The following is a 22458-nucleotide window of genomic DNA, read 5'->3' as shown; positions in this document are numbered from 1 at the left end:
TGCGGGGATGCGGGGAGGCGGGATGGCGGGGCGGGGCGAGTGCCGGTCCGGCGCGTGGCAGAGGGGGCGGCCGCGCAGGAGCCGGGGTGACGAGGGTCGCGCGGGGGCCTTGCAACGGACCTCCCTTCCCGGGGCGGGGCCGCCTCTTCCCCGGAAACGAGGAAAACTTGTGTCCAACGGGAGAGGCCGAGGCGGGCGACGTCACGGCCAATGAGCGGTGAGCGCGCGGACTTTGAAGTTCCCTGCCCGCCCAATCGCGGGGAGACTGCGGCTATAAAGGCGGCGTTGGGGTTGGGGCCGGCGTGGTGTTTCCCGCTCGGTGTCGTTTTGTGTTGGCGTTTTGTGTGTAGCAGCATGGCCCGCACGAAGCAGACGGCCCGCAAGTCGACGGGCGGCAAGGCCCCGCGCAAGCAGCTGGCCACCAAGGCGGCCCGCAAGAGCGCGCCGGCCACGGGCGGCGTCAAGAAGCCGCACCGCTACCGGCCGGGCACGGTGGCGCTGCGCGAGATCCGGCGCTACCAGAAGTCGACGGAGCTGCTGATCCGCAAGCTGCCGTTCCAGCGGCTGGTGCGCGAGATCGCGCAGGACTTCAAGACGGACCTGCGCTTCCAGAGCTCGGCCGTGATGGCGCTGCAGGAGGCGAGCGAGGCGTACCTGGTGGGCCTGTTCGAGGACACGAACCTGTGCGCCATCCACGCCAAGCGCGTCACCATCATGCCCAAGGACATCCAGCTGGCGCGCCGCATCCGCGGGGAGCGCGCCTGAGCGGCGTGCGCCCTGGTCAGCTTCCCGGCTTTGTCATCAGGCACAAAAGGCTCTTTTCAGAGCCACCCACATCGTTCCTGAAAAGCAGCTGTTCCGCTCGGCGGCGGTGGCGTCGCGTGTTGGTGTGGGAGGGTCTCGGGGTTTTTTAGTTCCTGTAGGGCTTCTAATGACCAGGTGGTCCCTGTTATGCAAACTTGCATTCTATTGTGCTCAGTTGTTCTAGGGCAGTTTTTGTTTTCAGCTGTGTCCCTAAAATGGCGGTTTTGATCTCGGTCTCCCAGTCCGTTTCTCTTCCTGCTTCTGGTGGGTGGAGCGTTAAGTAACGGCTGACGTTCAAACGTTCCCGCGTGGCGCGCATCCTGGGTTGCGGGTGTTCGCGCTGGCCCGACCTCCGTTGGTTCACCCCCTCGTAAGTTCCTTCCCTTTCCGTCCTGGCGCCTGCGGAAAGTTTGCCTGTTTTTAACTTGGCTTGTGTCTCAGAGCCCGTTTTCACAGTTCTGGAGGGACCACTCAGCATTACGCACACTGTCCCTCTGCTTTTTTTTTTAACTACCCGTTTTTTGAAACGTGCTATTTTTTATTTGTGTAGAATTAACGCAGTAGGGTATGATAGTTGGTCATTCCACGTTGGAGATCTTTGGGTTTTCTGGCTCTGTCGCGGGCATTTCCACAAGGTTTTTTTGTTATGTTTTGTTTTGTTTTTTAGCGAAATAACCGTCTCTGTTTCGCCCGGTTCTGGCCGGTCAATCAGACCACCGGATTTTAGGGTGGGGTCGCTCAGCCCGGTGTGCTGTTGGGAGCAAAGTTCCATTCTCCCAGACCCCTAGGCTCAGGGCTGTGCTCAGTTTGGGCTGCTTTCTGGACCAGCTCTTAATTGAAAGATTTTTGGCATGGTCGTGTCGCGGCCACGTAGTGTCCACTGAAGAAACTCCAGTTAGCGATATCGTTTGCACAGACTCGGTAGTTGCTTTATTTGTTTTTGTTTCATATGTAGAAATTTGAGGGATTCCCAGAGTAAGGACAGGCGTGAAGCCCAAAATCTGTTCTTGGAGAGGGAGTAGATCAAACAGTTCCATCTGGAGCCCCTGTCAGGTTTTCTGCTTTAGGACCTACCGAGAAGGCCTAAGGAATCTTAACAATTTGAAGGTGAGAAATTCAGGCTCTTGGTTGGGCTAGAGCAAACTCGGGACAAGCAGCGGTATGGGTGTTAGATAACCCCGTCCAACCTTCTCTGTCACTTAGTTGCCGGAGAGGATGACAGCGCTTTTTTAAAAATGATTTGTTTCATTTTTATTTGAAAGATTTACAGAGAAGAAAGAACTGTATCTACGGGTTACTCTCCAAATGGCGCAACAGAGCTGAGCCAATCCAAAGCCAGAAATTTCTTCGGGGTCTCCGTGGGTGGGGGGAGTGCAGAGGCCCAGGCACTTGTTCCACCCTCCACCTGTATTGTCCAGGCTATTAGCAGGGAGAGGGAGTGGGATTTGAACCTGTACCCATATAGGATGCTGATGCCGTAGGTGGCGGCTTACCCTATGCTGCCATGGGCAGTGCCAGCTCTTACTTTTTTTCTCCGGTACAATTAACAGCTGAAATGCATTTGTTACAGAGATAAGTGAAAATTAGCTGGGATGACGATGCAGAGTTAACTTCATTTGTCTTGCTGCTGTTTGGTATCTGCTGAGGAGTGTCAGAAGAGCCAAAAGCAGGTGGGTGTGGGGAGTCTCTGGCTGCTGTTATCTATGGGTGGCCATGTGTTCCTGCTCGAAGGTCATAGCATTTCTCAAGCCTGCCTTTTGGTTTTTGTGCGCAGGCCTTTCCTTGTTTTCTGGTGATGGGGGTCTGCTTTCTTGAGGCCAAAAGGGTGGGGGGACTTTCCTGTTCTGCAGTAAAGGCTGGTTGTGTAGACCCTGGCACTCGTGCTTATCATTGCCGTTACTGCCCTTACTGCCCTCAGACACCACTAGCCTTACCAGGCTGGGTACCTCTGAGCCCTGAGGAGTCTGTCTTGAGTCACAGGAAAGTGTGGCGGTATAGTTGATACTATCTTAGCCGTCCATCCTCAGAGGGACCTTTCAAAGCTTCTTCATGGTTTGGAAGACCAGCACAGACTGGCTTCATCAACCCAAGATGATTTAAAATGTAAATTAACAATTTTTTTTGTCTTAAGACATTCTGCATTCTCAGCTGAATGTTAAAGGATAACAGGATAACATACACCAATGTGTTGCCCCTGATAATTAGCTTCCATGTTGCTAGCCTGGCAGAAGGAAAAGTACCTAGAATCTAGGGTTTTAAAGAAATAAAGTTTGGGACCAGTGCTGTGGTATAGCACAATAAGTGTGTCTGTGGTGTCAGTATCCTGTATAGACAGGGGTCGAGTACTGGCAGCTCCACTTCCCATTTAGCTCTCTGCTTGTTTCCTGGGAAAGCAGTGAGCATGGCCCAAGTAGTTGAGACCCTCCACCCATGTGGGAGACCCAGAAGAAGCTCTTGACTTTATGGTTTTGGCCACTTAAGGAGCAAACCAGCAAATGAAAAATATCTGTCTCTTCCTTTCTGTCTGTAACTCTGATTTGCTAATAAAAATCTTAAACTATATATAAAACAACAAAAAAATTGAAGTCTTATATGTTTAGACTGTTTTATGGTGGAAGGGGACAGGCGCAGGTATGGAGGGAAGCCACATGGGTGAACGTGGCCCCATGGACAAGACCTCTGCTCCATCAGAAGAGGACTGTCCTTGGAGCAACTCTCTCCTGGCCATCCTTCTGCCCCGTCCCGGGCTTCTCATGTCCTCTTTGTCATCAGTATTTCTGCTTTTCCCTGTGCTACTCTCGACTGCAACTCAAGGGAGCTCATGATCTCTGCTTTCTAGCCTCGTATTTCTGCCTGTCTGCTAAGTGTTCCCTGAGTTAGTACCATGAGCCCCTGTTCTGAACACTGCACCAGTGATTCTCACTGCTCAGTGGACAGGTACTTCTGGCTAGGTAACAGGCCCTCTAGACTGAGCTGGCTTCTTAAGCTAGATCTGCACCATTTTCCCAAATCTGTTCCCTCTATCTCTACCATCTTAGTTTGAGTTTCCCTTCCATCCAGAGGTGCCTTCCTCACAATCCTCTTACCAAATCTCCAGAGTCTTCAGATGCTCTTGGGTGGGCTTTCTGATTTGCCAGTAACCCTTTTGTCTCAACTCCTCTCCACACTGTCCCCTCAGCTATGGACTTATAACGTTCTCCAGGTAAGGATTTGTCTTTGGTATTAGCATCCTGGCTAACAGGCCCTGGCGCACCACAGGGGTGAGGAAATGCTTGTTGAGGGACTTGCCGCTTCTGACCTACTTTGCTATATATGAGCGAATTGGGCCCCTAGTTTGGGAGTAGGGAGGTCCTTATAGTTACAAAGTAAGGACTGGACCTCTTCAGAGGACTTCCAAGGTCCAGGGGCAGGTGTCAGGGTTCCAGATGAAGGAAGCAGGGACGTAGAAGTCCAGCTGCCTCTTACCCACCAATGCCTGGCATTCTAGCCTTTGCCTGCTCCTGGGGACAGTAACTATGAACAAGTTGACCAGCTCTGCCCCCCACTAGCTGTTCCTACACTCCCCAGTCTGTTCCAGAAGGCAGATGGCCTCGGGAGGAGTGTCTGTCTTTATATCCCCACAGACATCAGATTTGTCTTCTTGATATGATTTGTTTGGGAGATGGTAGGAGAATGGGGTGTGATCAAGAGCAGTGAGTGAAGTATATCTAAAGGAAGGGGGTAGGATAACGAATGGCCAAGGGGACAGTCCACAGATGGTGTCCAGAGACATGAGACCCCTTGAACCATAGACCAGAGCTGCTAACCCTTAACCAGAAAAAAAGCAAAGACAAGGCAATCAAAAGCCAGGAGCCAGGACCCTCTTAAGGGTCTCTCATGTGGGTGCAGGGTCCTTAAACTTTGGGCCATCCTCGACTGCTTTCCCAGGCCACAAGCAAGGAGCAGGATGGAAAATTGAACAATGGGAATATGAACTAGTGACCATGTGGGATGCCAGTGCTTGTAAGGTGAGGATCAGCTAGTTGAGACATTGTTCCTGCCCAATTCTTTATTTTATTTTATTTTATTAAAATTTTATGAAGATCTTCAGTCCAATGGTTTGCTCCCAAAGTGGCTGCAATGGCTGTAGCTGAACCAGGTGCTTCTTCCAGTTCTCCCACACAGGTGCAGGGTCCCAAGGCTTTGTGCCATCCTTGCCACACAGGTGCAGGGTCCTAAAGCTTTGGGTCATCCTTGACTGTTTTCCCAGGCCACAAGTAGGGAGCTGGATGGGAAGTGGGGCCGCCGGGATTAGAACGGGAGCCCATATGGGATCCTGGCGCGTTCAGGGCAAGGACATTAGCCATGAGGCTATTGCGTTTTTGTTTAAAAACAAACAAAAAAATCAGATGATAGGTGTCAGGTCCTGTCTTGCTGTCCATTCTTCGTGTCTCTTGTCCCCCAATCTCTCCTAGGTGGTTGCGACCCCCATAGACTGTCCTGCTAGTCGGGACAGATAGGGCCTGGCGTGGTCTACCTATCCCAAAAAATATGTTGGATTATTATAAACACATGACTGGTCAGCTTATAGACTGTCTGGGTCAGGCGTAAGAACGCTGGGTTTCCAGAAGCCTCATCTTGCAGGCACCTTCTCTCAGTAGCCCTGTGAAGAAGGAAGTGCTGTCTCCACCCCAGCTCTGGAATAGGTGACTAGGAAGAGCCCCTCACTGGGAATGTGGGTCACACAGAAGGTGGTGGAGGGGAGATTTGAGTCTGGGTTTTGTGTTTTGCTTTCCTCTTTCATTATTTCAGAAGGAAATGTTACAATCCATACTTACACAGAGAGATACGGCATCTGTGAATGTGTATCAGTTCTGATTTCTGCAGACTACAAAATGGATGCATTTAATCTCAAGGAGGCACCTCTGAATGCAGCTGAAACTAAGTACACAAGGACACTGTTTTCACTGGGGATGTACTTTGTTGCGTTAAATCCTATTTCTGTTCTTGACACAAAAAGTTCCCTCTCCTCTTTTATACTGATTCTGCCTTCTGCTAGTAATGGTTGACAGCCTGCAATGGAGAAATGCTGCAGCAGAGAAAGTCACGAGGAGCAAAAATCACCACCAACCGGGATCAGACTTGTTGCTATTTTGTTTGGTGAGACACCCAGCAGCTCTTCATACCCGGAAGCAGGTACATTAAGTCTGCAGGAATGAAAACTAGATCTGGAGGCTGTCTGTGTGGGGAGAAGACCACGCTGATGGGATGGCATGTTGCAGTGGGGTGGTGCAGGCAGCAACTGGAATCAGAGAAAGAGACTAATTTTGAGCATTTATAGGAGAACTTGGGATGGGAGCTGTCTAATCCAGGCACGAGGACTGGAATAATAGAAGGAGGGTTGTGTGTGGCTTTGAGGGTATGGGGAGGGGAAGCCAGCAATGACAAAGGACTTTTCAGCCATGGGGACTTTGAGTTAGATCATTAGGTTATCTAGAGTCTTAAATGGGAATGGGACCAGTTTAATTCTGTGATTGCTATAAGAGAAAGGATGTGAGCAGGTGTATTACGGAAGAGAAAGCAGCACATTGTGCTCATACAGATGCTCTATAAGGCAAGTTAAAGCAGTGGTTAGATATCACTCTGCACAGAATAGTCCAGTAAATCCTGGAGGGTTGACCAAAGCCAATGATTGGCGACTTAGGCGCTTGGTGCCCTGCTGGGGAGTGGACCAGACTGGTACTTTTTTTTTTAAGATTTATTTATTTTTATTGGAATGTCAGATATACAGAGAGGAGGAGAGACAGAGAGGAAGGTCTTGCGTCTGATGATTCACTCCCCAAGTGAGCGCAATGGCCGATGCTATGCCGATCCGAAGCCAGGATCCAGGAACTTCTACATGGGTGCAGGGTCCCAAAGCTTTGGGCCGTCCTTGACTGCTTTCCCAGGTCACAAGCAGGGAGCTGGATAGAAAGTAGAGCTGCCGGGATTAGAACTGGCACCCATATGGGATCCTGGGGCGTTCAAGGCAAGGACTTTAGCCACTAAGCCACTGCGCCAGGCCCAGACTGGTGCTTTTTGACCCAAATAAGCACACACAGATTATAGGACCTGTGTTTTGTTTACCTTTTAAATTTTATTTTTGGTGTTGCTCACATAGTTGACAAGAATGCAGGCCCATGAGGGACCACTAGATAGTGGGAGGGTCGTGGTATGGTGGGAGATGGATGGGGCAAATGCTTCCAATCTTTCTTTCCCTTTTCTTCAGCTCACACCAGTGGGAACTGTAGCCTGAACTCCCAATAGCCCCACCAGGTCTGCCCCTAGCCCTCGTTCCTGTGCGTGCTGGTATGGGCAGTAGACTGGTCCAGTCAGTGCTGTATCCTAGTCAAGGAACTGATGATTCTTAAAGATTTATTTATTTTTATTGAAAAGGTAGATTTACAGAGAGAAGAAGCGACAAAGCTCTCTGGTTCACTCTCCAAATGGCCGTAACCACCAGAGCTGAGCCGATCTGAAGCCAGGAGCTTTTTCCGGGTCTCCCACATGGGTGTAGTGTCCCATAAGGAATTCCATAAGGGATCCCAATGGTTGAAGGGGAAGGATTAGCCAACTGAGCCATTGTACTATGCCTGGAGCAGGTGATTCTGTTCCAGAACATTTATGCAAATGAAATTCTCACACACTGCTATCAAGGACTATGGGACATTGGAAATGATGTGTGTATTCAGCACTGGAAGAATGGGTAGGTAATTTGTGCTAGGTGTAACATATTCTGCTGCTAAGAAATCAAGTAGGCACTGGCCTTAGTCCATTGTGGCTGTCATAACAAATAGATTGAACCAATAATTTATAAACTACAGAAATGTTGCTCATGGTTCTGGAGGCTGGCAAGTCATGGTGCAGCAACCTTGGTGCTGTGGAGGGCATTCCTCCCAGACTGCACCCTCCAGTGCTGCTCTTGTTAGGGGGTGGGGCTGGACACTCGGCCCTCTCCACACAGTCCATCCCATTACTGAGAGCTTTGCCTTCACACCTTGACTTCCTACAGCTTTCACCTTCTCAATACGGTCACGTTGACAGCTGAGATTCCATGTGTGCCTGTCACGGGGACACATTCAGACCACAGCAGCACCTAACAACACGTGACCTCACTGGGCCCACTGTTCCCGGGACTCAAGGATGGTGCAGTTCCACTCTACCAACAAGGACCTCGAGTCCCTGGAAGGCTTCTACCACGTCCTGGGCAGTGGCTTTGCGGGCTACGTGTGAGGTGCGCATGCTCATGCTGCTCTACTCCTCCAAGATCTTCATGGGCCTTTTCCCTTACGATCTGAGCGGCTTCGTCAATGGCATCTGGCAGGTCATCACCAACCACCAGCTGGTGCAACAGCACAGGGCTCCAGCTCCGCCTGCCGCAGCCCCAGCCTCAGGGTACTGTGGGCACCACTGCTGCCGCCGGACAGCCACATCCTCAAGGAGCTGCCCACACCCTGGCTGGAGCCTCCGAGGGCCATCCTGGAACCCTGCCCCTTCTGGACCCATCCTCTGGCCCCAGACCCCTGGGGCCAACCCACAGCTATGAAGCCTCATTTTCAACCCGCCCCCACAGAACATGGTTACCCCACCACAGGCCTCCCTCCACCACCCCCAGAGGCTCCCGCACTGCTGCTCCCACCATACCAGGGCCTAAGGCACCTCCAGCTGGGGTCTCCATTGCTGCATCTCCCAGGCACACAGTCCCGGCCTACACAGGTTCCTGGCCAGGTCAGATGCTGCTGAGTGGCAGTTCCCCGGGGCCTAGCGTCATGGAGTAAACACACACACACACACACACACACACACACACACACACACACACCCAGGCGTCATGGAGTAAACACACACACACACACACACACACACACACACACACACACACACCCAGGCGTCATGGAGTAAACACACACACACACACACACACACACACACACACACACACACACACACACCCAGGCGTCATGGAGTAAACACACACACACACACACACACACACACACACACACACCCAGGCGTCATGGAGTAAACACACACACACACACACACACACACACACACACACACACACACACACACACACACACACACACACACACCCACCCCCCCAGGCAGGAGGCCAAGTGCTCCTGAGTGCTGAAATGGAAGGGCTGAGTACAAATCTGAGAAGCCTTCACCAATTAAAGGGAGTAAAAGGGAAAAGTTGCCTGAACCTGGATGGGGGAATGGGCGTACCGAAGTCCCTGAGGCAGATAAGTACCCAAAGCTGAGCATCTTCCTGCCAGAGCAAAGGGAGTGGGGAAAGAGGAGGCTGCCTTCCCCGGGCCACAGGAACGTACCCAAGGCTGAGCCGCGATCTTCCTGCTTGAGCAAGAGGCATGAGATGCAACGCAACAGGACCAGCCCACAGCTTGCTCTTGTAAAACAGTGAAGCTGTGTACCCTTTGGTGTTTTGTAGGATTTGAATATTTTTAAACAGTCAAGTCAGTTGAGGAGTCCATTTGGTTCTTTAAAATGACTTTATGGGCCCAGTGTGGTAGCCTAGTGGCTAAAGTCTTCACCTTGTGTGCCCAGAATCCCATGTGGATGCCAGTCCATATCCTGGCTGCTCCACTTCCCTTCCAGCTCCCTGTTTGTGGCCTGGGAAAGCAGTTGAGGATGGCTCGAAGCCTTAGGAACCTGTACTCCCATGGGAGCTCCTGGCTCCTGGCTTTGGATCAGCGCGGCTCTGGCTGTTGCAGTCACTTGGGAAATGAAGCATCAGATGGAAGATTTTCCTCTCTCTCTCTCCTCCTCTCTGTATATCCAATAAAAATAAACATTTAAAAATATTTAGTAAAATAAACTTACTGTCCTTTCATTACTGTTTTAAAAGATTATGTGAAAGAGAGACACAGATCTATCTGTTCGCTGGTTTGTTTCTAACTGCTTTGAGGAAGTAATTTTTTTCTTTATTATTTTTATACATAAAATTTATGTTATGATCATCCACTTTATCAACAAAAGCGAAATTCAACATTACAGTAAATTGAGACAACACATACTCAGAGGCTACATACTCTTATTTAAAGGAAAATTGTTACTTGGATCTCTGGTTCTTAAACTTCACCCCGAGGACAGATCACTGTCTCACACAGCCTCCCACCGCTTGGAATTTCTCATTCAACAGAGTGGGACGGGAGCCGTAGCTTCCAGTGTGCCCAGAAGGTGATCTGCGTAGCTAGAGATCACTTTGAGAACCACGAGTGAAACAATGGCACGTGTTTCATTCTTTGGTTGACATTCTTTCAGGCAATCTGAGGATCAGATATGTCCATCTGCATCATCTTTTAAAATTTATCATTTTTAAATTGATGATGATCTTTACATGGTTGATTAAGGCGCAAGGGGTCAAGAGCTAGAGGAAAGTGTAAGACCATTGTTTCCACATTTTCTTTCTTCCTTTCTGTATCTGAGGGTGGGGGGATTTAAAGGGAGAAGCCTAATCATTCCAGGGTCCCCAGTGTGGGGCGTGCTCTGGGGGCACTGTGCAAGTGGTTTTGATAGTTCAACAGTTCGGTATTGTTGTCAATCTTGCCACTCCAGTCACAATAAAATCTCTCCAGACGCCACTGGCTGACATGGTCCACCTTAGAGTCTTCATTTGCCTAGATTTTCACTGCCAAACACTTGACAGGGGTAGTTGATCAATTTGTTCTGTCCTCTGTAACGGTACCATGTGTCCTCTGCAGGTTCTAATGTACTGTCATATCTTCCATGTGCAACTGGCTATGCTGTCCACTGTTTCGTCTAACCACTGAGGAGGCCCAGCTCTGACAATCACTCCACGGTTGGACCGTGGATCCTGCAATTCTCTCCATGGTTGAAGTTCTGAGTTCAGCAGTTCAGTTGGAGGATCCCCAAAGAAACCTCATCTGAGGTGATCCCAGACCTGATTCTTGCATGTGCTTGCAAGGGTCTGATAAAGTCTGTCACCCCAATCAGTGTATGTGCACCCTGGTGGGTGTGATTGCCGAGTCAGTTCTGTTTTCAGCCCTGTCCTCTACACAAACCCATGGCTGTTGCATCCCAGCCCAGTCCCACCCACCACACACTTGGCCACATAAACCAGTGGGAACTGCAGCCTAGTTGGGGCGACCTGCACTATCTCCCACCAGGCATGCTCCTTCCCTGGTTCCCATGCTTGCCAACATGTAAGGCAGACTGGTCCAATCTGTTCCACATCCTAGTTATCTCTCCTGCATGTCAATGGGCATTGAAGCCTAGTTCAACCCAACCAGCCCCCCTATCCAGCCCACACATGTGCGGGCAGGTGCCATTCTTGGTCTAGCCATGCTGCTGCAGTCCTGGTTCTCATGCTCACCAGAGTGGCAACCCAAGAGGGAGGTACCCACTATTTTCCTACTGAGCCCACTCCTCCCGCTTCTGGATCTTGCACTCTCCAAGTAGTTCTGCAGTTTAACTTGACAGAATTTGTCCCCGTGCTAGCATCTGCCAGCTGATGCTGTGGCAAAGCTTAACCCACCCACACCCACTCTGGCTTATGCATGCATCAGTAGGAACGGTCAACCCAGCCCGGCCCGACTTTTCCCTGATCCAGTGCATATGAGGCCACCAGGTGTTGTAGCCCTGCCTGGCCTGGCCTGCCCATAATCTCAGCTCTCATGCTCACGAGTGCACCCCGTGCCCCTGCTGTGTTCACCCCCTATTCCCCTGGCACCACTCCCAGTTCTAGCTCACACTGGTGCAGGCTACAGCCTAGCCCAGCCCAGCCCATGCAGTTTCCAGTCCTGGCCCTAATGTAAGCTGGCTGGTATTGTGGCTTGACGAACACACCATTCTGGCTCTCGGATTTGCCAGCGGGTGATATGAACTGGCCTAGCCTGGTTCGCCCCAGACCAGAGCCAAATTTATGCTGGTGGGTAGCATTAACTGCCCTGGCCTGGCCTGCTCCCTGTCTTGGTTCTTGTGTTTACTTGTAGGGACTGTGTCCCAACAGAGTTGCCAAGCTCCTCCATCATAACCTCTCCCAATGCCAGATCTTGCACATACTGGTGGGTCCATGGACCAGTCCTACTTAGTCCACCTTCTGTCTTAGCAGGAATGGGGACCTTACTGACCAGCCCGTACCCTTTCCGGTTCTTACTGTCGGGCTGCATCACCTGTCAAGTCAAAACAGAACACCTGGTTCTGTTTAAAATAGAAACACTTAAAAAAAAAGACATGTGTATTTCATTGGAAAGGCAGATCTACAGACACATTTTCCTTCAGCTGACTGACTCCCCAAGTTGTTGCAATACCCAGAGCAGAGCTGATTAGAAGCCAGGAGCTACTCACGTGTCTCCTGTGCAGGTGCAGGATTCCAAGGCTTTGGGCCGTCCTCAACTGCTTTCCCAGGCTATAAGGAGCTGAATGGGAAGCGGGCTGTTAGGACATCAATCAGCATCTATAGGGGAGTCCAGCGCATGCTGCTAGGCTATGGCACAGGGCCCTAGAAACAAAATCTTAAAGGGAACATTAAACACAGAAGCCCTGTGTTTCTCCCATGGACATATTCATCTCAGCAGGCTGGAGATGTTCTACTAGTTAGAGCCCAACACAAGCCCTTTCCCCATGGCGAAGCTCCCTCCGGGCTGCCAGCAGCCAGCCTCCCGCAGTGCACAGTGTATAGTGTGTGATGACCTGCACTCTTGGCCATGCGGTTTCACGTTTTAGTTATGTCAAGCTTCCTGCTGGCAGGCTCCCGGAAGCAGCTCTCATGCTGCAAAAGCTCCCTGACAAAGCTAAGACCTAGCTTTAGACCTAGCTAACTCAAGTGTTTTTGCTACTGAAACACCAGTGCAATCTAAAGCTGCGTGCCTTGAACTATTCTTGCTTCCACTTCCCAAACAAACCCCAAGAGCACTTCAGACCTCACTCCCTGGCGTGAAATCACCAGGGCGGCAGCTACCTCCCAGTCTTCCTTACACCAATGCCCAGCTCTCTCACTGATAGAGGGGGTGGCCCTAAAAAGGGCCTTTGGGGTGTGAAGTCAGCGGCGGCAGCTCAGCCTCCGAAGCCGTAGAGCGTGCGGCCCTGGCGCTTGAGCGCGTAGACCACGTCCATGGCGGTGACGGTCTTGCGCTTGGCGTGCTCGGTGTAGGTGACGGCGTCCCGGATCACGTTCTCCAGGAACACCTTGAGCACGCCGCGCGTCTCCTCGTAGATGAGGCCGGAGATGCGCTTGACTCCGCCGCGGCGAGCGAGGCGCCGGATGGCGGGCTTGGTGATGCCCTGGATGTTGTCCCGCAGGACCTTGCGATGGCGCTTGGCGCCGCCCTTGCCGAGCCCCTTGCCGCCTTTGCCCCTGCCAGACATGGCTAAACCCAAGCCCAGAGCAGAATGTGCCGCAGCCCGCCACGGCGGCTCCTGATATACGGGCGGATCGGACCGGGTTGAAAACACAGCGCGCTCCCGGCAGTCCCCGCGCTCTCGCCCTGACGTCATCCCTTTTCAGCTTCCCTCCGCATCCCGTGGCCCCGCGCCCTTTTCCACAGGCTGAACACCCATCTCCCGCCTCGTCTCCTCGCCGCGGCTCCGGGGCGGCTGAGAGGAAAGGCCGGGGAGCCGAGGAGGCGCGCCTGGAAGCCAGGGTCGGTGCGGGATCGAGCCCCACGCTCGGCGTCGCCGGCCACGGTCACTCTGCCGTGAGGCCCACGGCGGCCGGCGTCCTCGAGGCGGGGCGCCATCTTCCCTGCGTCCCCTGGGCTTTGTGCACAGGAAGCACCATTTTGAAGCTCAACCAGGACACATTAGGAGCTCGGAAGGCTGGTCACTACAGCGCCCTGGAGGCCAGTGAATCCCAATGCACTGTTACCCAAACGTGTTGATTATCCAGTACGTGGGGTGGGGCGCCTTAATCCTTATTTCCTGCGGTTTGTTTTTCGACCTGTTGGCCGGAAGATGTAGAATTCGAATTGGGTCCCCCTCTCCCAGCATTGAACTGGCAGGACTGGGTTTTGCTGGAGAACACCAGCTTGCATACCGAGTCATAACCACAAAGTGCCCCCACGAAACCGACGGAGGTCCCTACTGCGCACATCGCGCGATAAGGAGAGACCAGGAGAAAGAAAGCGTTGTGGTTTTTGAAAAAAAAATCTTTTAAAATATTGGTACCCTGTTGCCCCTCTCCCTCAGCTCTATCTTCATGATGGCGAGTCCCACAATATCACCTGTCCAGACTTCTGAGAGGCTCGAGTAATTTTACACTCAAACCCTCCCAAACCGAAAATATCGGAACTTAACATCTCCTTGCGGAGGGGATGTGAAAGGATTCATTCTGTCACTCACTCGTCTTCCCGTAAGCCTGATCATGTCTGCTCATCCGAAGGGTTGCCTTAAGTTCTATGTAGCTAGCTAGAATCCAAGCGAGGCTGACCACAGCAATTTCTGTAAACACCCATGCTAGCTGCTTGGCCTAAGGTGGACGTGGATTGATTTGTAATGGGCACTACCTGAGTTGATTGGAAAATCCCTGGCTGCTGTGTGGCAATGGGAACTTAAACACCTCTGACTTCAGCCATGAGGGGCCGTGGTTTCTAGAGTGTGGTGGGAGCTACTGTGCAAGCTTGGCCAATAGAGACTCCTCCTCACATCCTAGGCTTGGATCTGGCATGGTCTCTCTCGCCCTCTCACCAAGGCTGACAGAAAATGAGTTTTGGTGTCACAATGTTGTGGGGAATATCAGCTGAAAAGACCAAGGAGACCTTAGTTCTTGTTTCACAGAGAGATTTTCATGTAGACAATGTCAGTGAGCAAGGCCAGGTTAATTAAGAATGTTAAAGATGGAAATCAGAGGGTTTTTTTTTTTCCTTTTTCAGGGGGAGGGGCAGATTTATAGAAAGACAGATCCTTTGTCTGCTGGTCCACTCTCCAAGTGGCCAAGCAGCCAAAGCTGATCCGAAACCAGGAGCCAGGAGCTTCTTCTGGGTCTCCTATGCTTGATGCAGGGTCCCAAGGCTTTGGGCCATCCTCTACTGCTTTCCCAGACCACACGCAGGGAGCTGGATGGGCAGTGGAGCAGCCAGGACACACACTGCCTGGGATCCTGGTAGTAGCAAGGTGAGGATTTAGCCACTGAGCCACTGCGCTGGGCCCCAGAGGGAACTTTTCAAGAGAGATTCAGGAAAAGTGTGGAAGTCAGGCCTTTTAAGCACAATTTCAGTGAGCAGAACCATGCTAACAATGACAAGAGGGCAGGGACAGAGCCCTAGCACAAGGCCACAACCGAGATCCTGTCTCACTTGCTTAAGGTAAAACAAAAAAGCCATCAGGGCCTGCAAATGGCTTAATTTGCTAGTCGTCCCCCTGCAAACAGTGGGATCCCATAGGGGCACTAGTGAACGAGCAGAAGGATGGAAGATCTTTGTTTTTGTCTCTCCTCTTTGTCTAAATCTGACTTCCAACAAAAATAAGTAAATCTTAAAGAAAAAAATCAAAAGCCATCAAAAGGAATGACTGAAAACTTTCTTTTCAATCTCTTGATAAACTATAAACTCAGAAGGGTGGGGGGGTACTTTTGTCTTGCTAAAGGCACCTTCTGGGCAGAAGCAAGCATTTTGTTTGCTGTTACAACAGACTGCTCCTTTTTCTTCTAACAGAGAGGTGACCCTGACTACCTATTAGCCCATTTAACTGCCACAAGGAGAAATGATTGTGGGAATCAGAAGGTAGAGATGGAAAGTCTGTGTACTTTCTTTTTGAAGGGATCAGTGTAAGGAGTGACTCAACAGCGACCCTGAGATTGAGCCCAGCAGCGTGGACTCAGGGCCACCACAACGCCTGCCTGCCCAGCCCTACCTTAAATCCCTTAGGTCTTGGTCCTCTTGAATACCTCTTTTCCCAGCACTACCATAAATCTCCTAAGTCTTGGCCCCTTACGGCCCACTGGCCCAAGTAAGCTTAGAGACCTTCAAGGTCCACCAATCCCAGGAGGCATTTCTCCCTAATGTCCACCTATAGCCACATCTGCCAGTCCCTGACCCTGCACTCCCCATTCCCACCTCGATGCTGTAAAGGTGCCTCTTCCCTTTGTTCTCTCTTCTCGTGCTCTCTCTGCTCTTCTCATCCTTTACTTGGTCTCCCTCTGCCCAACAGCTACCTCACTTGCCAGCATAAAGACCTCTTGTGTGGCTCACTTGCCGTGACGGGTGTCTTGGATTTGTGGCAAAAAGCTAACGATCGGGGTTTGTAACCCCAAACCATGTCACTTGTGGCATAAAAATTATTTTGAGTGGGGAATGGGATTATTTTGAAGGACGAGGATTATTGGCGTGAGTTCCTCCTTGCCCCCTCTCCAGGGCACCTCTGATCTCTCACACCTGACATTACCCCAAGACTCACTGGACAGATCTGTTCCCCTAAGGACTCGTTCATCTTCCCAAAATGTCACTTGCTTTTCCTTTCTCTCTTTTAAGTTAAACATACAGAACCCCAGTTCTAACTAGCCGCTTGAGTTACTCGTCTCAAAGGGATGCTCCCAGGTGTGTGCCTGAAGCACCTGTGGATGAACTTCTGGTTTTCTCTGTTTAATCTATCTTTGGCCAGCCTGATTTAGAGGGTTCTTCCCTGAGAAGGTTGGAGTAGAGTCAGAAAATGATTTTTCTTTCCGTTTCCACAGCTCACCCATGACCTATACAAAGTTGTTCCACATCCTCCTGTTCCTTATTATGAGTAAAGCTAAGCATGAGAAAGCAATGCATTCTCAGGAAAGAATGAGCTATTTGCATCAAGGTCTGACCGCAGGACAGGAAATGGCAAGAAATTGAATTTTGTTGGTGGAATTTTAAAAATGGTTATTTTGGGCCTGGTGCGGTGGCCTAGTAGCTAAAGTCCTTACCTTGAACGTGCTGGAATCCCCTATGGGCACTGGTTCTAATCCCAGTGGCGCTGCTTCCCATCCAGCTCCCTGTTTGTGGCCTGGGAAAGCAGTCGAGGACATCCCAAAGCCTTGGGACCCTGCACCCGTGTGGGAGAACCTGAAAGAAGCTCCTGGCTCCTGGCTTCAGATGGGTGCATCACTGGCCGTTGCGCTCACTTGGGGAGTGAATCATTGGACGGAAGATCTTCCTCTCTGTCTCTCCTCCTCTCTGTATATCTGACTTTGCAATAAAAATAAATAATTTTTTTTTTTTTTAAAAAAGCAGTGTTCTATCCTGGTGCTGCAACTCGCCTGTTTTTTTTTTTTAAAAGGTTACTTTTAAGCCCGGCGTGGTAGTCTAGTGGCTAAAGTCCTCAACTTACAAGTGCTAGAATTCCATAAGGACGCTAATTCGTGGGTCTCAGCTGCCTCACTTCCCATCCAGCTTGTGGCCTGGGAAAGAAGTCAAGGTTGGCCCAAAGTCTTGGGACTCTGCACCCACATGAACAAATCTTAAAAAAAAAAGGCTATTTTTGAGTTGGGTGAATTTCCCCAAAGCCTATAAATAAACCTTCCTTGTATAACAAAACAGCATCAGTCTCCAAGAAAATGTGTCTCCCAAGCATCTGAAGGCAGGTGCTGGTCTCACATGGCTTTTTGGGTTCTTTTCACAGTCAAGCAGTTAAGTCATGGGAAGAAGGGCAGCCATTCCTTTTAGCTTTAGGCAGGAGTCAGTTGATTTCAATAATTTAGTGGAGAATTTGCATCTGCCCTAAACTTCTGCTAAAACTTCCCATCTTTCACCGGAACAACTTCAAGCAACTATCAGGATTTTTTCAAAATTGGAAAGGCAGTCAGATGTAGAGGAGAGGCAGAGAAATCTTTCATCTGCTGATTCACTCCGCAAAGGGCCTCACGGGCTGCAGCTGAGCCAATCCAAAGCTAGAGGCCAGGAGCTTTTTTCTGGGTGGAACAGCCTGGGCACAAACCAGCATCCATATAGGATCCCTACACTTGCAAGGTGAGGATTTAGCCTTTGAGTCGTTGTACTGGGCCCATCTTGGTTCTATCTGCCTTCCCTTCTCTAACCAGGAGCCCCCTAACCAACTGCCACATCTCTGACCAGCTGCCCACATGTCACCCATGGTAGCTCAACAAGCTCTTCTGTGCTCCTGAGCACACAGTACAAACTACAGACAGGGTACTGCACACGTTAGTTTTTTTAGAGTCCATCTTCTGAGGCTCCCGGAACATGAAAAAGAAATCAAAACAGGTTTAGCTATAGTTAGCGATGATATATTGTGTTGTTGAAATGCTAAGAGGACAACACGACAGCTCAGTTGGCTAATCTATCTGCAAGCATCAGCATCCCACATTAGGTGTCCTTTTGTGTCCCAGCAGCTCCACTTCCCATCCAGCTCCCTGCTTGTGGCCTGAGAAAGCAGTGGAGGATGGCCCATGTCCTTGGGACCCTGCACAGCATTGCTGTGCAGACTGACAGCATTGCTTGTTTGGGCTCAGCTCTGGCCACGGCACCCACCTGGGGAGTGAACCTGCAGACTGTTTTCTCTTTTTCTCTGTTTTTCTTTCTCTTTGTAAATCTGCCTTTCCAATAAAAAAAGAGAAAGAAGTGCTAAGAGAGTAAATATTACATCTTCTTACCACAAAAATAACTAGAAATGATATGTTTATAGCTACATTTGAGATTACACATGTGTACATTTTACATTACACATATACTTCAAAATATTATATGTAAGTAATTTTATATTTCACTTAGAAATAAATTTTGAAGGAAATTTTCAAAATTTGCACTTAGTTAATCCACCAATAGAAACCTTCACCTAGACACAAATAACTTATGCATTCATTTGTGGAATATATACACAATATATTTGCTTATAAATAAGAAGCCTGTCACAGTTTTTCTGAATTCCCCACAGTAGCCTCTGTTAGGGTTGTAATTTTGGTTTCTTTCCATGTTTTTATGCACTGTTTCCTTGCTCTAGTTTCTGTTTAAGTTCTTACTTAAATGTCACTTCACATTTGTTTTCTTCTTCCAAGTCATCATATTAATTTGGATGTATCCTTTTTAAAAAGACATATTTAGTTTTATTTGAAAGATAGATTTATTGGGGAGGCATGGGTCTTCCATCCACTGTTTCACCACCGAAACTACTGCAGTTGCTGGAGCTGAGCCCACCTGAAAGCGGAAGCCTCCTTCAGTTCTCCCAGGAAGGTGCAGGAGCCCAAGGACTGGGAGCATTCTCTACTCCACTTCTTTCCCAGGCCATAAGCAGGAGCTGGATGGGACGTGGAGCAGCTGGGACACAAACGGTTCCCCTTTTGGGATGCTGGAACTTGAAGGTAGAGGATTAGCCTGCTGAGTCATCACATTGACCCCAGGTGTATCCTTTTTAATACTAAATTAGAATAGCCATCTGGCAGAGCCACTGCTCTAGCCTGCAAAAGCAGCTCACAAAGGCCCTGAATCCAGTGAGAGACCTGAGGAAGCTCCTGGCTTTGGATTGCTTCAGCTCTGGCTGTTGGGACCATGTAGGGAGTGAACCAGTGGTTGGAAGATCTTTCTCACGGTCTCTCCTTCTCTCTGCAAATCTGCCTTTCCAATAAAATAATCATTAAAAATCATAGCTACCTTCTAGTAATTGCTTATGTACTCCAGGCTTTATAAAACATGTTACATGGGTAGTCTTACTTTGCTCTCATGGCAGCGCTGTGGGATAGCTGATACGCCTCATCTTGCTTCCTTTCCCAGGTTAAGTGGTAAGAACCAATTCCCATTCCTGAGAGCTTGTTTACGGGTTCTTACAGGGGAGCACTGCTACCCCTGACTGAAGAGGGGCCTCCTCTTTCAGCGTGCAGCTTTGCCAGGGATGCACATGGAGGCCTGAAGGAGGAGGGGGACGCTTGCCTAGCCAGCCAGATCAGCTCAATCAACCCTGGCGATCAGTGAGGTGGCAGATGGTGCAGCCAGGTCCCTCACGTCCCAAATTCTCATTCTCCAAACTGAAGGTCCCGATCATTTCTGGTGACAGGAAATCAGAAATTTGAGAAGGGAAACATTCTCTTTCCTCCACAGCCACAGAAGCACAGAGGGCCCTGTGCCTGAGAAGGTGACAGACTGAGAATCTTGTGGCCTTGCCACTGCAGTGCCCAGTGAATGGACTGGGGAAATTCAGCTGATACTGGTCAGAACTCTGTCACTAAAAGGAGTTTTTAAAAAAAGATTTATTTATTTTTGTTGCAAAGTCAGATATATATATATATATATATATATATATAGAGAGAGAGAGAGAGAGAGAGAGAGAGAGAGAGAGAGAGAGAGAAGGAGAGACAGAGAGGAAGATCTTCCATCCAATGATTCACTCCCCAAGTGACTGCAATGGCTGGTGCTGCGCCCATCTGAAGCCAGGAGATCTTCTGGGTCTCCTAGGTGGGTGCAGGGTCCCAAGGCTTTGGGATGTCCTCGACTGCTTTCCCAGACCACAGTCAGGGAGCTGGATGGGAAGCGGGACTGCCAGGATTAGAACTGGTGCCCATATGGGATCCTGGAATGTTCAAGTCAAGGACTTTAGCTGCTAGGCCACTGCACCAGACCCAGTGAAGGGAATTTCTAAGGCAACTGTATATGAGTTATTGTATTCTTTTTTGGAATGTCTTATTATCCTGAACTTAATGTTTGAACAGATACCCCAATTTTCAGAGTTCTAATTCTTTTTATTATTATTATTGGAAAGGCAGATACAGAGAGGATCTTCCATCTGTTCATTCACTGCCCTGGTGGCTTCAATGGCTGGAACTGTGTTGATTCAAAGCCAGGAGCCTGGTTTAATCTTCCAGGTCTCCCACGCAGGTGCAGGGTCCCAAGAATTTGGGCCATCCTCATCCCAGGCCACAAGCAGGGAGCTGGATGGGAAGTGGGGTGGCTGGGATTAGAAGCAGTTTGCATATGGAATTCTGGCATATGCAAGGTGAGGACTTTCGCCATAAGGGTACTATGCTGGGTCCATACAGTTATAATTCTTGATTTTTTTTTCCCTTAAGCTAGAGGATGATTCTTGGAATTTGTTAGTTATATTACAAAAGTAAAATAGATCTCATGTCCCTTGGATTCTTTATTTTTCATTTTCATTTTTTAAATTTTTTCTTATCTCTTGGATTCTATCCTTGAATATAGAAGTTCGCTCAGACCTTTACAGTCTCTGTTCCAAGGCCCCCAGAGATGTGTGAAAGCTCAGTTCACACCCACACCTGTGCTTCCGCCTGTGATGCAGTCCAGTCTATAAACCAGCCGCAATGGGAGATGAGCAATAACTCACAATAACTTACAATTACTTAGTATACTGTCATACAGTTTGTGTTTTAAGGCCGTTATGAACATAAGGTCACTGGAATCCAAGCACCGGGGAGCTCCACAATGTGGTAAGTCAGTATCTAACAGGCAAGTAACAAGCTTACAGCTGGGATCATGCAGGATAAAGGGGGTGGGGAGGGAACTCCCGGTCCAAGTGGAGAGCTGTGAGATTCAATGACACTACTCAAAACGGCCTCACAATTTAAGCTCAGAATGATTTACTTCTGGAGTTTTGCATTTGACATTTTCTGACTATAATTGATAAAAAAAAAAAACCACAACAGATAAGGGGAGATGGGTTGAACTTGAGCATCTGAAATTTAAATGAACATAGCCGTCCATTACGGCCAAGCCTGTAAGGCGACACAGGCACACCGCAGTGGGTGTGCTAGGCTGCTCTGCAGGCCCCTCAGGGCACTTCCCTCCGGATGGGAACAAGTCCGTGAGGTTTGAGAAACCTGGTACAGCTTGATTGCAGGATGGGAAAATGTTGCCATGCTTCAGTGTACCCCATGAGCCTCATGAAACAGGACATTTCATCATTATAATTGGATTCTCACATTAGAATATTAGTGGACTGTTTCTTATCTGACTCAGTTTTCTTATCTGTAAAATGGCACAGGATTAAATGTTTTTTAATGTGTTTTTATCCCTTTAACTACGGATTATTTTACCCATATCCTGGCGAGGCACTGAGCTCACGGTAAGATGTCAGACTTGCTAGAAATTACTGTCAACAGAGAAACGGCTTAACCAATTTATGCCCCTAAGCAGGATTGGATTCCAACCAATGGGAGCACAAATTCAGAAACGCCTAAATTTCTTGGCCCAATGAAGACAACGTTGTGTCTATAAATACGAGTGCCCTAGCGTTTGTTCCCTGAAAGACACCATGGCCCGCACGAAGCAGACGGCCCGCAAGTCGACGGGCGGCAAGGCCCCGCGCAAGCAGCTGGCCACCAAGGCGGCCCGCAAGAGCGCGCCGGCCACGGGCGGCGTCAAGAAGCCGCACCGCTACCGGCCGGGCACGGTGGCGCTGCGCGAGATCCGGCGCTACCAGAAGTCGACGGAGCTGCTGATCCGCAAGCTGCCGTTCCAGCGGCTGGTGCGCGAGATCGCGCAGGACTTCAAGACGGACCTGCGCTTCCAGAGCTCGGCCGTGATGGCGCTGCAGGAGGCGAGCGAGGCGTACCTGGTGGGCCTGTTCGAGGACACGAACCTGTGCGCCATCCACGCCAAGCGCGTCACCATCATGCCCAAGGACATCCAGCTGGCGCGCCGCATCCGCGGGGAGCGCGCCTGAGCGGCGTGAGCTGAAATCTACCTAAAGGCTCTTTTCAGAGCCACCCACGTCCTCGCTAAAAGC

General features: G+C 49.9%; 2 protein-coding genes across 2 annotated transcripts; one reads left to right on the top strand and one right to left on the bottom strand.

Annotated features, from left to right (window-relative positions):
- The first annotated feature begins 320 nt into the window (after positions 1-320).
- Positions 321-22434, top strand: LOC121168753. The gene is made up of 4 exons (XM_040999061.1): positions 321-763; positions 12962-13161; positions 13356-13653; positions 21980-22434. The coding sequence occupies exons 1-4, from the start codon at positions 355-357 to the stop codon at positions 22393-22395; spliced, it is 1323 nt and encodes a 440-aa protein (XP_040854995.1). The 5' UTR covers positions 321-354; the 3' UTR covers positions 22396-22434.
- LOC121168344 (histone H4) lies at positions 12817-13179 on the bottom strand. The gene has a single exon (XM_040998342.1). The coding sequence runs from the start codon at positions 13174-13176 to the stop codon at positions 12865-12867; it is 312 nt and encodes a 103-aa protein (XP_040854276.1). The 5' UTR covers positions 13177-13179; the 3' UTR covers positions 12817-12864.
- Positions 22435-22458: the final 24 nt, after the last annotated feature.

This window comes from Ochotona curzoniae, unplaced genomic scaffold (genome assembly GCF_017591425.1).
Source record: "Ochotona curzoniae isolate NIBS_2020 unplaced genomic scaffold, NIBS_Ocur_1.0 scaffold_1037, whole genome shotgun sequence".
NCBI classification, from domain to species: Eukaryota; Metazoa; Chordata; class Mammalia; order Lagomorpha; family Ochotonidae; genus Ochotona; species Ochotona curzoniae.
This window is presented reverse-complemented; position numbering and strand designations above follow the sequence as displayed.

Excerpts from the sequence above, each read along its gene's own strand:
- LOC121168753 (XM_040999061.1), top strand. The coding sequence starts at position 355 with ATGGCCCGCACGAAGCAGACGGCCCGCAAGTCGACGGGCGGCAAGGCC. Across the intron at positions 13,162-13,355 it reads CCGAGCCCCTTGCCGCCTTT|GCTGAACACCCATCTCCCGC; the intron begins GCCCCTGCCAGA and ends CCTTTTCCACAG. Across the intron at positions 13,654-21,979 it reads CTACAGCGCCCTGGAGGCCA|ACACCATGGCCCGCACGAAG; the intron begins GTGAATCCCAAT and ends GTTCCCTGAAAG.
- LOC121168344 (XM_040998342.1), bottom strand. The coding sequence starts at position 13,176 with ATGTCTGGCAGGGGCAAAGGCGGCAAGGGGCTCGGCAAGGGCGGCGCC.